Source organism: Chenopodium quinoa, unplaced genomic scaffold (assembly GCF_001683475.1).
Source record: "Chenopodium quinoa cultivar QQ74 unplaced genomic scaffold, ASM168347v1, whole genome shotgun sequence".
NCBI lineage: Eukaryota > Viridiplantae > Streptophyta > Magnoliopsida > Caryophyllales > Amaranthaceae > Chenopodium > Chenopodium quinoa.
In genome coordinates, this window is record NW_018743850.1 from 3678652 (window position 1) to 3695044 (window position 16393).

General features: G+C 33.0%; 2 protein-coding genes and 1 pseudogene across 3 annotated transcripts; 1 reads left to right on the plus strand and 2 right to left on the minus strand.

The window, feature by feature from the left end:
- The first annotated feature begins 3804 nt into the window (after window positions 1–3804).
- Window positions 3805–11023, plus strand: LOC110685990 (putative phospholipid-transporting ATPase 9). Of its 2 annotated transcripts, none has more exons than XM_021862560.1 (11): window positions 3805–5156; window positions 5571–6949; window positions 7348–7458; window positions 7623–7899; window positions 8012–8100; window positions 8181–8289; window positions 8799–9008; window positions 9107–9232; window positions 9352–9450; window positions 9558–9749; window positions 10053–11023. In XM_021862560.1, the coding sequence occupies exons 1-11, from the start codon at window positions 4758–4760 to the stop codon at window positions 10674–10676; spliced, it is 3615 nt and encodes a 1204-aa protein (XP_021718252.1). In that variant the 5' UTR covers window positions 3805–4757; the 3' UTR covers window positions 10677–11023. The 2 variants fall into 2 exon arrangements, with proteins under 2 accessions (XP_021718252.1, XP_021718254.1); XM_021862562.1 differs by lacking the exon at window positions 3805–5156 and having other exon boundaries at window positions 5591–5683; window positions 5727–6949.
- A 1584-nt stretch (window positions 11024–12607) lies between these two features.
- LOC110685991 lies at window positions 12608–13904 on the minus strand (annotated as a pseudogene).
- Window positions 13905–14179: 275 nt separating this feature from the next.
- LOC110685993 lies at window positions 14180–16320 on the minus strand. The gene has a single exon (XM_021862564.1). The coding sequence runs from the start codon at window positions 15100–15102 to the stop codon at window positions 14563–14565; it is 540 nt and encodes a 179-aa protein (XP_021718256.1). The 5' UTR covers window positions 15103–16320; the 3' UTR covers window positions 14180–14562.
- Between the last annotated feature and the right edge of the window lie 73 nt (window positions 16321–16393).

The following is a 16393-nucleotide window of genomic DNA, read 5'->3' on the forward strand; positions in this document are numbered from 1 at the left end:
ATTGTACTCCGTATTTAATGTATAAAAAGTTAAAAATAAAATAATAATTACAATGATGATAATATTGATGTGGACATAGACGGTGATGATGATTTATATGAAATTTAATTAAAGCCTTCATTGCTATTTTAAGACTTTATCAATTAAGTTAAGTTTGTTGGTATTTAGGTTAGGGCTCATGCAATGCACGATTTATATAAAATCTATTTTTATAATTTGTACATTTAAAAAAAAAATGGATAAATATAAATAAGAATTATGCACCTTGTACAAAAATATTTGTAATTTTAAAATTTTAGATTTTCATCAAAATGATGATATAATACACTCTCAACGTCGCCTAATACATATTTTACTGTCCATTTATTAGTGTGCTATTTACAATTATTTCATTTTTTAGGATAAATTGATAGATTGTAGTTATAATGTAGAAGCTTCTAATATTCAAATTTCAAAATTGTTAAATATGGTAGCTCCAAAAAAAAAAAAACGATATCATCCTTGCATTTAGGCGGGAAATTTTTTATTATGAGAGTGACATATGGACAGTGATGACATCAACAACGTTTTGTTTTAGTAATAGATAATAGATTACATAATAATTTTTTTATTTGAAAAGGCATATCAGATAATAATAATAGCACAAACTCTTATATGTGGCTTGCCACACCGTGTGGCCAACCATTATAGGGGTTACTTTGTTAGTGTTTAAGGGTTACTTTATTAGTGTTTTAGGGGTTACTCGGTCAGTGTCACAAGGGTTACTCGATCAATATTATAAGAATTATTTTTTACTTTTATAAGTGGCCACACGGTGTGACCAGCCACACACAAGACGGGCTATAATAATAATTAAATCAAAATTTAAAATATATATCTTGTAAATTTATTTATTTTTGGCTTATAAATTTAAACTTTTAAGAAGGTATGGATTCTAAAATTTTTGGTTGAGAGAATTTGGGTCAAATAGAGAGGTTTGACTAGCCCAAACCTCTAATGACAATGTTTAGTTGAAAGAGAAGTTTAAACGTACATAAAAATCTATCTTATATAATCTGGTTTTTAAAGAGGGTTTTCTGAATGTATTAGTGAATTGACTATTCTAACCCACATTTAGTGAAATTTAGTACTACCATATACTGGGATTCCCAAAACTTTCCCTTCTAATAAACTTCGTATGATTGTAATATTCTGTAGGTCGTTTGACCCAATAATGTAAGAAATCTAAAAACTAATCAACATTTACCAAAACAGTTTTACACAAACAATCAATACAACAAGCTAGTCCAATTATTGAAATTAGCTAATACAAGCAGTTAACAGCTAATTCAAACCCTCGATCACAATCTCACAATCTTAATACCTTAAAATTCTTTGGTTCAAACTCAAACATGTAGATATTTTCTACTAATTAAAAAAAAAAGTATTGTACGGATGAATTCTTTAATAGTTGAGTGAAGCGACTTAATTACGTCTAAAAGTTTATTAGATTAAAATAAAGGAGGTTTGATAATTGATAATTAGCTTATATAAGCCTCCTTAGAAACGCATGGGATTACGTAAGACACCTAAGACATTTGACCGATCTCACCGGTTGCACTAATTACTCACCTCTTCCCTTATGATGCCCTCCATGACGGCGTTACTCTTGTTCTTTTATTAATTACTCACTTTTTTTCTTTAAAATTAGTTCATCAACTTGTCATTTTATTCACTAATTTAGTACCACCTCAGCAGGTTTCCGGTAAAATTAAATCACATTTTTACATTTGCTCTATTTTTTTATTTTTTATTTTTAGTAATGAGTAAAATATTGATGAGCTTGTAATTTTTGCTATAAATAAATGTGGTTTTACTATTTAAACTTGAAATTTAAGATACAATGCAGAAGTCAATGGCACAATGTGGTGGCTAGTTGTAAGTTGTTTACATGATTGATATTTGATTTGATCCGCTTTGTTCGATTTATTTTTTAAATCTAGTCTATTTATGAACGAGTAATTCAATTCTCAACTTGTTTTGTTTAATAAAAATCAATGATATGAAATAACTTAGCTTCTTCTCTACTTTAAATAGATACTAAAAATAAGTACTTTTTGATTAAATATATAATTTTCTTTTTTTTTGGAAAGAATTAAATATATAAATTTTAGTTATGAAGATACCATTTTTTATTTTATTTTATTATTATTTTTTTAATATAGTGTATGAAGTTAGTTATTATCAAATACGTGCTGCGGAACGATTTGGGAGCTCATCCTCAAACACAATATAGAACAAAATAGCAAAATACGTTAATAAAAAAGACCGTACGAAGAAATTTAAGGAAATTTCAAATATTATTGTTTTATTAAGTTCCTACAAAATAAGACAATAATCCCTTTTGATGATCTTTCCTCCTCAACAAGCCATCATAATTTTCTAATATACCTAAACTCTAACCTAAAAACCACATCAATTAGGATATTTACTTACTCCCTAATCCTAAATAATCCTTATTGATTACATATATAACTAAAATCCATCTAGTTTTCTAATTACAATCTCATCGTGCTAGGAAAGTGTAAAAAGATAGAATTAAATAAAAATTGCATTATATCTTTTCCCAAAACGATTATGTCATTGGTTTTTATAAATTTTAGTCTATTTCCTAACATTTTACAAAATCAATTTTGTTTAATACTCCGTATTAAAAAAAGTCAACATATCTTTTACCCTACAAAATAAATTAATTTTAGAAAATATAAGTTTTTACTACTAGATCAACAAGGATTCGATGAATATAAATCAATTTTAGTTCAATGGACTGAGATAAATCCAACGAACTAAGAAAAATATAGTAACTTCTAAGTTAAATGTTATACGTTACTTTCAAATTGAAATTTTAACACTAATTCGATCAATTTATTATATACCTACACTCAAGTTAACCCGTTTGAATTAAAAAGTTCAGAATTTTAACACCAACACGCCTATATCGTCTCTTGTTCATACCATAAAATCGTGTTGTCGTACTTGGTCAACATTAGCTCCTTATTACATTATCAATCTTCCTTAGGTTCTAGATATTCACCTCGACTAAAAATCAACTATTAGCTCTAGAGTTTGTATTTCTTGACTAGCTAATTAGACCACATGATTTTATTTTCTTTTCATTTGGCACTCCTAAAATGTACAAAAATTAATTACCACAATAGTGAATTAGGGAGCTAAAAATATCCCTAGTAATGCAAAATTGAATCAAAGACCCAACACAAACACAACAAATCACACACATGAGACATGACACATCAATTCAACTTATTTTTTTTTTAATTTTTATTTTTAATTTTTTGTTTTTCTAAATTTATTTTCATCACTCCACTAAATAAAGTAAAAAAGATAGACTATTAATTTTACCACAAGAGTACATCTATCAATTTTAATTTTTAATCTCAGTAAAGAGTTCTTCACATGTCTTTTCCTCTAAGATTCAGCGAAACAACAGAAACAAAAAGTCAGTCTCACATATCACAAGAAGAAGATTCACAGAAAAAACCCCTGAAACCAACAAATTAATTTTTACGCCCACCATTAATAATTTCTTCATCTTCTTCTTAACCCAATCTAGAATTATTATTTTATTTTTATTTATTGGTTTTTAATTTTCCCGCGATCCCCAAATCAAATCAATTGCAGTCATCTTCAATCATCCCCTTTTGTCGAATTTATATATTCTATAAAAAAAACTATATAATATACGATTATACTATACTATTCCCTTTTAGAATATTCCATTTTATTTTATTTTATATAAAGGTCTTAAATTTCCTTTGTGGGGTTGTTGATGGTAGTTGAAAATCTTGAATTTTTATTGTTACATTTTCATTTTCTGGGTTCTTTTTAATTTTAATTTGAATGGGTTTTAAATTATAGATCAAAAAGATTGGGCAAATGCGTGTTGGATTACAAAAGGTTGGAAAGTCAAACGAAAGAGAGAGATGATTCAAGTCTTCATTCAAAGCTGCCTTCTTTGGTCGAAGAAAAAAAACAAAACTTTAAAATGCCCTGAAAATTCAACATAAATAATTTTCTCCCTATTGTATCACCTTATATTTATTTTGCTGAATGTGCAACTAATTTTCTCTTCATCTTCTTCATCATAAAATTATTTTATTTTTTCATATTCTTATATCTTTATATAAGATATTCAATTATCTTTCTGGGTATTATTGCACTTTTGCAGAGATTACTCAATATCTTGTGAGATTTTCTTGTGTGTTTGAGGGTTGTTAATAGTTGTCTATTTCCACAATACAGCTGGAAAAATTTCAAATTTTTTTTTACTGCTTGGTGCAACCACTGGATTAATTTATTGTCTACACAAGTGAAGTTGTAAGGGAGTGTACTAGATTTAAGCCCGTAACGACATACGAGTTTTTGGGTCGGGTTATTGAAAATCATAGCACTATTTTCATTTTCAAGTTGCTGTTGGAAGGAGGAAATAATTTTGTCAAATTATTTTTTTACTGGGGTTTAGAGCTTTTTCTGGGGTCAGGTATTTATTGGGTTTTGTTCATACAATTTGGTAGTTAGTTGCATTTAATTAATTTCTTGGGTACTCTCCCATAATTTACACTTGGGTGGTGTTCTTGTTGAAGTTGGAAGAAAAAACCCAAAAACCCAAAAAAATCTCATCTTTTTACAAGATTGAGTGAAAATTATTGCCAAAAATCCCATCTTTCTTACAAGATTTGAGCCATTTTTATTAAATAAAAATGGTTCAAGGAAGAAGAAGGAGGAGGTTGAATTTTAGCAAGATCTATTCATTTCATTGTGGAAAAGCATCTTTACAAGAAGATGATATTTCACAAATCGGAGGTCCTGGTTTTTCAAGGGTTGTATATTGTAATGAGCCAAATAGTTTTGAGTCTTCAGTTAGAGATTACCCGGATAATTATGTTAGAACGACAAAGTATACACTTGCAACTTTTTTACCCAAATCTTTGTTTGAGCAATTTAGGAGAGTTGCCAATTTCTTTTTCCTTGTAACTGGAATCTTGGCTTTTACTCCTCTTGCACCTTATTCAGCTGTTAGTGCTATTGCACCATTGGTGTTTGTTATTGGTGTGAGTATGTTGAAGGAGGCCATCGAGGATTGGCGGCGAAATCAGCAGGTATTTGATCCTATATCTATCTCTAATTTAGCTAAAAATGGTGGTTTAATTGGTTTATGATCATTGTTTGAGTTTATGTTATTGAATGTAGAACTGTAGAAGTAATTATTGTTTGGTGAGATTTTTGTTTGCTAAATGTGGCTTGCATTGTTGAAAATTTAATAATCCAACCTAACTTTATGTGGCTGTAAATGGCATGTGATTAAGTTCAAAAGTATGCTTTGATGATTACGTTTGTCTTTGAATTCGATTGATTTTTGGAATTTAGTTGTTGATTGAGCAAGTTCTGAGTTTCTGACTGTTACAGGGTGGGGTGCATTGGATGCTAATTGAATTTTTAAAATTATTGAGCTTAATAGCTGGATGTTGATTTGTCAACCAGTTTATGATATATTGATTTAATAATTTATTCAGGATGTAGAGGTGAATAAGAGAAAAGTACAAGTGCATTTTGGAGATGGGGAGTTTAAGGAGTCGGAATCGAGTTATCTTAAAGTTGGGGATGTGGTGAAAGTTGAGAAAGATGGGTTTTTTCCAGCTGATATCCTTTTGCTTTCATCTAGTTATGAGGATGCAGTCTGTTATGTTGAAACCATGAATCTCGACGGGGAGACAAACTTGAAATTGAAACAAGCGCTTGAAGTTACTACATCTTTGCATGAGGACTCCAGCTTCAAGGATTTTAAAGCTACTGTTAGATGTGAAGACCCTAATGCCAATTTGTATACTTTTGTTGGAACTATGGATTATGAGGAGCAACAATTTCCACTCAGCCCTCAACAACTTCTCCTGAGAGACTCGAAACTTCGGAATACAGATTATATTTACGGTGTTGTGGTTTTTACTGGTCATGACACCAAGGTTATGCAGAATGCCACTGACCCACCCTCTAAGCGAAGCAGGGTTGAGAGGAAAATGGATAAGATTATATACTTCCTATTCTTCATGTTATTTTTGATGTCTTTTGTTGGATCTGTTGTGTTTGGTGTTACTACCAATGATGACCTGAAAGACGGCGTAGTAAAGAGGTGGTACCTTAGTCCAAATGCTCACCCGACAATTTACTTTGATACCAATAGAGCTCCACTTTCAGCGTTTTTACACTTCCTCACCGGCCTTATGTTGTACAGTTACCTTATCCCTATCTCCTTGTATGTGTCTATAGAGATAGTGAAAGTTCTCCAGAGTCGTTTTATCAACCAAGATATTCAAATGTATCATGAAGAAACCGACAAGCCAGCTCATGCCCGTACCTCAAACTTAAATGAAGAGCTTGGTCAAGTTGATACAATACTATCTGATAAGACAGGCACTTTGACATGCAATTCTATGGAGTTCATCAAGTGTTCAATTGCTGGGACAGCTTATGGTCGTGGTATTACAGAGGTTGAGAGGGCTATGGCCAAAAGAAAAGGTTCACCTTTACCCAATGGATTGATGAATGGTTTACAATCTATTGTTAATGATCATGATGAAATTGAGGAGGAATTTGCTGAGGCAAATTCTGGTGTTAAAGGGTTCAATTTCAAGGATGAAAGGGTTATGAATGGCAACTGGGTAAACGAGCCAAATTCACATGTTATTCAGATGTTCTTTCAATTACTGGCTGTTTGCCACACAGTGATTCCAGAAGTAGATGAAGAAACTGGGAAAGTTTCCTATGAAGCAGAATCACCTGATGAGGCAGCTTTTGTTATTGCTGCTAGAGAACTTGGTTTCGAGTTCCACAAAAGGACTCAGACCAATGTTTCATTGAATGAGTTGGATCCTGTTACTGGAGAGATAATTGACAGGTTAGTAAATAACTATTACATTGATCTCTTTTGTTTATGTTATTGCATACATATATTTAATCCTTTGCATAAGTCAAAATATATTCTGTATGAGTTTTGTCCAGCTTAGAAAATTGAATATATGATTCTGATGCTTAATTACCTAATTTCGTCGTTCCTGTAACAACTTCAAGATTTTAAGTTTCATCATCAAGATGCTTAAAACTGAAGCAAGTATATAGAGACTAAGATATTCACCATTATGCGTGCTGATTTTGCATAGTGTACAAGCTCTTCATATTCTGATATTTGAAAACAGCAATTTTAGTTATGTAGTCTTTGACATTTTCTGAACAGTGCAATTCAAACCAATGTTTATATTATGTCCTTCTTTCTTAACATGAATTGCCGTTATGCAGGGAGTTCAAAGTCCTGAGTATCTTGGAGTTCAATAGCACTAGAAAAAGAATGTCAGTGATTGTCGAAACTGAGGAAGGGAAAAAAATTCTACTCTGCAAGGGTGCTGACAGGTTTGTTTAAACCACCTTTTCTTACTCAGCCCCTTTTCCTCTTTTCCATGTGTATAAATTGTACTCGAATTTTACTATGACAATCTTTGCTTTATTCATATCAACTTTTATAATATGTATTTTTTCTGATGGGTGTTTGATAATTTCCTTTTCATCCTATGCAGTGTTATGTTTCCACGACTAGACAGGCATGGTAGCCACTTTGAGGAGCAGACCAGAGACCATGTAAATGAATATGCTGATGCAGGACTGAGGACTTTAATACTTGCCTACCGGGAAATAGATGATGAAGAATGCAGAGAGTTCAATGAAAACTTTAACGCTGCCAGGAATGCTGTTAGTGCAGATCAGGAATCGCTAGTTGAGCAAGTGGCTGAGTCAATTGAAAAAGATTTGATTCTTCTTGGTGCAACTGCTGTTGAGGATAAACTTCAGCGTGGGGTAGGATTTGGATCTTTTCTTGTTCTTTTATAAGGAAATTAAGCTCAGAAAAATAAACCATTGTTAAAGTGATATTGAACTTATCTAATCTTTGCATGTAATCTGTGTATAGGTTCCAGAATGCATTGACAAACTTGCCCAAGCAGGAATAAAGATATGGGTCTTGACTGGGGATAAGATGGAGACAGCTATTAATATCGGGTATAGTTTTTTGTCGTACTGCAATCCACACTCGCTTTAAATCCTATTCCATTTCTAACTTTAGCCTATGGAAACTTCAGGTTTGCTTGTAGCTTGCTGAGACAGGGAATGAAGCAAATACTAATCAGTGTAGAGACCCCAGAAATCAAAACATTAGAGAAGTTGGGCGACAAGGATGCCATCACAAAAGTGAGTTGCTAAATATCTTAGTACTAATGCACAATGAAATAAAACAAAAAGTTCTGCAAACCATCTAAACAACCACCATCCTGACCTTTTAGACATACGTGGCCTTTGAAAATTTTTTATGGCCGAGGAAGTAATTATTTTCGCTGTCCAGTGTACTGCTGCTTCTTTGGTATTTGCAATGCACTCAGATTAATATATCATGAACATTCTTCTAATGGGAGGAATTTCTCAGTTAGGCCTAGAGTGATTATGCTGATGCCAGAAAGTAACTCTCAGGAGAAATTCTTTAGTCTTTGTAGCAACGCTCCCTGTCTTCTTTACAAAAGAATTAGTGTCACAACTGTCAGTCTGTCACTGTTAGCTTATTATTACTTTAAGGGATGTATTGCCAATTGTATAGCTCCTCATCACATGGCCTCCTATAATCTTGTGCTTCCCCGCCTTCTTGCAATGCTGGGAAGTATTATTTTCACACTGTAATATCTAATGTGATGATTCAAACATTGTAGGCATCCAGAGAAACCGTGCTCAAGCAAATTACTACTGCTAAGACTCAACTTGATGCATCTGGCTCAACTTCCGAGGCCTATGCTTTGATTATTGATGGGAAATCTCTCGCATATGCTCTAGAGGATGATATGAAGAATTTATTTCTAGAGCTTGCTATTGGCTGTGCCTCAGTTATTTGCTGCCGCTCATCACCCAAGCAGAAGGCATTGGTGAGTTCACATGACTGCTTATTTCTCATGATTCCAAAAACTTTTCTTATTTCCATGTTCCCTTGTCATGTTTTCTGAATCATGATGGATAATCACAGGTCACAAGACTCGTGAAAAATGGTACGAATAGAACAACATTGGCCATTGGTGATGGAGCTAATGATGTGGGAATGCTTCAAGAAGCTGACATAGGAATTGGGATCAGTGGTGTTGAAGGAATGCAGGTATATACACAGCATGCCTTGGGAATTGTCTGATTTGTTTTTTTGTTTTAGTGTTCCCGCTTGTAACACTCATTTAGTCTTTTCTTGCACGATGCCTTATACCCTTTCTTTCATGCCAGGCTGTAATGTCCAGTGATATTGCTATTGCTCAATTTCGGTTTTTGGAGCGTTTGTTGCTTGTCCATGGTCATTGGTGTTACAGAAGAATAACCTCAATGGTATTGTCTACTAGAAACTATAGTTCCATTCAGTTTATTTTAATTTCCACCATCATTTTGGTATTTTCAAGTGATAATTTGTTGACACATTTTTTTTCTCTCGGCAGATCTGTTATTTCTTCTACAAGAACGTAACTTTTGGAGTCACAGTTTTCTTGTTTGAGGCATATGCATCATTCTCTGGCCAACCAGCATACAATGACTGGTTTTTGTCAACATTCAATGTATTCTTCACATCGCTTCCTGCAATTGCTTTGGGAGTCTTTGACCAAGATGTTTCTGCACGTTTCTGTCTCAAGGTAGATTCATTGTTCTAATCTTACCATTAATTTAAAGATTTAACCATTACAATTAGTTTTTGAAAAACCTTGTCCAAAAATAGGCTGAATATTAAGTATTAGATTATACTACTATGGTGACAAAATTTTAAGTAGTGCTTTTTTTTTTTTTTTTTTCTTTTTTCAATGCAAATCTTTAACAGCGAACCTGAACTAAATCTTACTTATTAGTACTTTGCATTATTTAAGGATAGAGGGATAACTAAATAAAATCATGAATGCTCAATTCATCTCACACTTTTCTCTATAATGTTCCTGTGGCAGTTCTCTTTACTATATCAAGAAGGTGTTCAAAATGTCCTCTTCAGTTGGTTGCGTATACTCAGCTGGATGGTTAATGGAATGATCAGTGGTATAATCATCTTCTTCTTCTGCAAGGAAGCCATGTACAATCAGGCTTACAGTAACGACGGGAGGCCTGTAGACTTTCAAATCTTTGGAGCAACTATGTACACATGTGCTGTCTGGGTGGTCAACTGTCAAATGGCGCTTTTCATTTGCTACTTTACACTAATACAACATATTGTCATCTGGGGTTCAATTGCTCTTTGGTATATCTTCCTCTTGATTTATGGCTCAATGAATCCCAACTTTTCAACTACAGGATATCAGGTTTTCGTCGAGTCACTTGCTCCAGCACCCAAATTTTGGCTCCTGACATTTTTTGTGGTGATCTCAGCTTTACTCCCCTATTTTACTTACTCCGCTATACAGATGAGGTTTGTGCCTATGTACCATCAAATGATCCAATGGCTAAGGCTCGAGGGTCAAACCGAAGACCCCGAGTACTGCCATATGGTCAGGCAAAGATCAATACGACCTCAAACTGTGGGCTACACTGCTCGTGCAGCAGCTAGAAAGAAGGATAGACGGAAAAGTAAAAGCTGATGACATTTGTATAGGATCGTTAGAAAAAAAAGTCACTGAGAGAATTCCTCGGAACTTAGAGGGGACTAAGGTCAATTTTTCGGCCTGAATTTTGTCTTCGTTGTCACTTTGAAGATGATTTGTACAGAAAAAGTATACTCAAGCTGTATCATATGTGTCAGATAGGACAGAATTAAGAGGCTAGAATATGTACATTCTCGCGTTATCTTTCCATCAGCAACTGCTAATATTCTTTGGTTATAGCTCATACTTGTGTAGAACTTTGTACAGAAATCCAGTGTTCTTATATATAGAGAAAAAAGATATTGTTTTAATCTACTGCATATTTATAAAGGCTTCTTGTCATAGATAACTGTTTAGCAACTTACAATATTATTAGAAAGTCCATCAAAAGTTTCGATTTAGCTTAGCATCATCATAGCTCATTGATGTGCAATAGTCCCTGTGGGATCGATTTGTACTAGTCAAAAACTCGTAAAGACTTGATATGTACTACATTATACGTTGTGCACATATAGTTACTTCTAAGCTCTAAATTACTGAGTATTTGATATTGCAACATAATTCAGATAAGGACACAACATAATTCAGATAAGTTTCATAAGTCTCCAAATATATTTACCTAAAATTTATAGAGGAATAAATTATGGTACCAAACAATTAGATACCCTTTGCCAAGTCTCCTAAACTATACAAGCACATGACAACAATGGAGATAGATACCATAAACATCATCCATCAATGTGGAAAAGGCATTCATTTTGTTTGGGGGCCTTGAATGGGCCATAATGATTTTAAAAATTTTAATGTAGGAATAACGACATAGTAAGAGATATTCCTGATTCTGAAGTTCTGAACCATGGGTTGGTTGGAGTCCTATGGAACACATGATGGAAAACTCGAGAGGGTATAAATTAAGTGTGCGTTCTATTCATTGATTTTCACAAATTTAAATTCATTTGAAATTGATTTAGTTGTTAATCTAACTTGGTTAACCATTATCACATTCGATCTGAACTTAGTTTTAATTAACATTTTATCCGAAAATGAAAATAAGATGAACATATTAGGGCTCATCACTGATCGAAATCATTGACACCCAGAAATGAAAATTTCGGCATGATTAAATCAAAGAAGAAAAAAAAAAATCAAGTGGGTTATTATAATCTTTTTTTAGGTACACTATGAAAACAGAAATAAATTCAATTGACTAAAAATCGTTCTACATGTTAGGGATCATGGTTATCGATCATTACAGAGATGAAAGACTAATAATAATGGTATGAAACCATACAATGATTCCAAGAAAGGGAAAGATGATCAAAAGATTAGTAATATTGGTCCGAAACCATACAATAATTCCTAGAAATGGAATTAGGGAAAGAGGATGATCAAAAGACTAGTAATATTGGTCCAAAACCATACAATAATTCTGAGAAATGGAATTAGGGAAAGAGGATGATCAAAAGACTAGTAATATTGGTCCGAAACCATACAATAATTCCTAGAAATGGAATTAGGGAAAGAGGATGATCAAAAGACTAGTAATATTGGTCCGAAACCATACAATAATTCCGATAAATGGAATGAGGGAAAGATAAAATATTCAAGGACAACCTGGCGTTTGCTTTAACCTAGATGAATGGTTTGGTTAAAAATGCGAACCCTTGGGAGCACCAACCCTACCGAGGTTTCTAGCAACCCCCCGGGGAGGGTGTGCCATGACGAAACAAGGGAATGGCCCTCTGGATAAACTACAAGATTCACAAACATAAAACAATCATTGAGTTTAGTTACATATTTACAAGAAACCTGCACTCACCAAATTTGCAAAAAGCAGAATTCCTCAATCAAATCGTTAAATAAAAAAAAAGAAAAAATGTAAACATTTAAACAAGTAAATCCCAACAATTTTGATAAAACCATTCCAATAATTAACAAAAATCCAACAATATAAACATGATTTATACACTTATATCATTGAAAATCACAAAATCATAGTAAATTTGATTGTAACATCTAAGAAACAGGACAAGTAATATTAAGGCCAAACAAATCAGCAGCAGATCGACCCATAATATTAGCAAACTCATTAAAACTAATAACACCATCTCCATTTGTATCAGCTTCCCTCATCATTTCAGCCAATTCTTTGTACGTCAAAGGATGATCCATCTTAGCCATTGATCCTGCTAGCTCGGCTGCCGTGATGTACCCGTTCCCATCGCGGTCAAACAGCCGAAAAACATCTAATAACTGTTCTTGGTTGATCATTATATCATGGTTGTGCTAGCTCGTCGAATTCAATGTAACCATTACCATTCGAGTCCATAGATGTTAACAACGCGTATATTTGATCACCCGTGTGTTTCACCCCTAAGGAACGTAACAACGCAGCTAGTTTTAGCTGCGTTATGCTCCCATCCGAGTCCATGTCGAATCGTTCAAATATGTGTTTTAGTTGTTTTATTTGTTCGGGGTTGAAGGTATCCATTTTTTCCGAGTTATTTTTGTGGGATTTAACACGGGTTGGATTTCAGGGCGACGTTTAACAATTTCTCTTTTATTTGTTCAAATTGTTATGGCTCAATTTGACGCCATAACAATTTGGTTTTTGGTTGTATAATTATGATTGAAGAAGTTTTGGATATGAAATTAAAGGGTGTAAGAGGGGTTGAATTGAATTGGGGTTGAAATGGTCTAAATTGGTTGGGGGGGTTTAATTGTTTGAATGATCAAAAGGGAAGCAAGTGGGGGAAATGTGGTGCATGTATAAGGTTATGGTCTTTCATGAGGATGTGGGTCAAATAATTGATTGTGATTTTGGAATTGTAAATTTAGGGAATTATGAAATCGTTTTTTTAAATTGAAATTGTTGTCATTCATTTGCCATATTTCTAGGAGTTTTATTACCAAGTTTTTGCTGTAATTTGATGAAAGTTTGGATGTTTTTATTTTTTGATTAGTGAATTTGGATATTGTATATTTGGAGAAGAGGTTTGAATGGTAATTATACTTCACATAATCATGTATTTTAATTGTGAAATTGTCATTGTAAGTTTGTAACAAAGTAATATCACTTTTCTGTTTTCACTTAAGACTTCTCCATGCTAGGCAATTGATTACCACTTTACAAAATGATTTTTTATTTTTTTATTTTTTTATTATATGTGTTTGGGCCTGGCTTGGCCCAATTACTTATAAAATGACGAATATATCTATTACCTTTCATAAACCAACCCATAACGATGTTATTAGGAATCTACCCAAAATCAGCTCATGATGTATAATTCTTCCATTATAATACTTCTATTACTATATAACGTAGTTTATTTATTTATTTATTTATTATTAATATGATATTTTTTCGTTATAAAATCAATAAGTACTTAGTAAATGTAGATCTCATTATTACCCCAATGTCCTAATGAGTGAATCAATCAGCATAGAGCGTGCTCAATCTTACTAGTACCTCATCCTTGTTCCTTTCATTAAATCAAAAGGGACTTTTTCAACAATTCTCGTCCCTAATAGTCCTCTCCTTTTTTTTTTTTATTTCCAATCCATCCAAAGTCCAAACAAACAAAGAAATCTATGCTATCCCACCTTCAATTCCAAGTACTAAACACCTCTTAATATAATTAAGAAAACACAGCTTTATCCACTAAATCCTACCTTTTATATTACAAAATACACTATATAAGAATCTAAAACTTGTTATCACTATATATTTACATACTTGTTATAACTAAAATATTCATAAAACTTTAAATGATTAGAAGTCCAAACCTAATGTATCAATAATTGATTCATGACTAAGTCATTCATTACTAGCGACTTTTGAGATGATATAATTAATAATCATAACAATAACAATTATAGGTTGCTAATCAAAAGATTCAATTACTTCAATCAAATGAAACTTCACAACGTGACTACCAAAATCTAATTCTTCTTCTTTTGTCAAACTCCTACTACATTTACAATAACAATTATTTTTTCTTGTTTGAATTTCAGAATTTCTTCCCCAAAAACTACCAAATCCAAATTCTCCCTTTAAAGCCAACTCCCCTAACACCTTATCAACTTCTTCATTACAACTCCCCCAATTATGCAACTCATTCATTGCCATACTTTCTAATTCAAGAATTCTCAAAGACATTGACTTTCCTCTTTTATCATCATCATCTAACCCAACAAACTCGTCCCCATATACCGCCTTTTGTTTATCCTCTACCATTTCTAGATGATCACCATGTTTCTTCTTTCTCCTCTTCCTTAGCTTCCTTTTTGCATACTCTTTTGTCTTACGAGCCACACGACGAGGGAGTTGTATAAAGATGAAGATAACGAGTTGTAGAAGCAAGCATTGACAACAACATGATATGATGATACAATCAGAGATAACCGTGTTACAATCCTCCATGGAGTCGTGCTATAGCTAGCTATCTATCGAGGGATCGAGAAAGGAGATGTTGTGATCATGAATGAAAAAGGGATTATTATAAAAGAAGAGAACAAGAAGTTGTTGCTTGTAGAGTTGTATGTTCCTTTCTCATGTAAGGAGAGCATTGTGAACAAGGGTGAAGCAAGCAAAGGAGAATACAAATTTCTCTTTAATAAAGTTTTTTTTGAAAAAAAAAAGGATAACTTTGAAGTTTGTATTTCATAGACAAAAGAATCGAGTTTGGAGACAAAAAACTTGGCAAATGGGAAATTATTATAATGAGGTTGGCAAATCACAAAAAAACAAGAAGAATCAAAAGGATATGTCAATTTAATGTTTCTTCATGTCTACTTAAGGAGGTCCACTTCCAGGTATCTTTCTTTATCAGTAGCCTACATGTGACAATGGCTTGTCTTCCAGGTATAACCAACTTCTCTAATCATCAATCTTTAATACTCCTCATATATCCTCCCTTTAAGAAAAATAAATAAATTATGCGTAAATATACTCGAGGAAGGAAGGATATTAATCTGCGATTATTGGTAGGAAAATTTGTCAGGAAGTACCTAGCATATTGGGTTTACAAGTATTAGTTTTTGTAACGGATTTATGTTAGACAAATTGAAAAACAACCTCCTACCTTATAAGACATTTTCCTTAGTCTTAGTTCTCCTAGCATAAAATATATATATAGAAGTAAAAAATAAAAAATAAAAAAAAACTTATTTTGACCCATATATTCTCAACGTCCATTACTATAAGATGTTGTTGGTCGATTCTCTTGATGGATCATGGATGGTATAAGCCATACACTGCTCAATTGAGGTTCAAAATATGTCATGTATTAGAGTCAAAGGCGATTGGAGCTGATCTGAACTTGGGTTAACCCATAAGTTTACCTCTCCTCGGTTTTAATGTTTTGAACAACCCCGAATTCGAGTATTAATTGTAAAACCTAAGCTCAATCATAAATTTTTGCTCTTTTAAGTAACCTTCATATGCTGCGATCTTCATGTTACAGCATCAAATCTTTTGCTTAGCTTATACAGGATTGCAAGCCATTGATTTCTGATACTTGTACAAGCACATGACAAAATCTTGCTACATATCTTTATTTTCTTATCCTCTAATCTAATTTATAGAAAAATGGAATGAAGTTAGCCAAATCACTGAAGTACTGAACTTGATACATGTGCTATATATATAATCAAGGTGGCTTGACCTTGCGCACCAATTTATTGCATCCTTAAGCAAGAGGTACAATTACTGA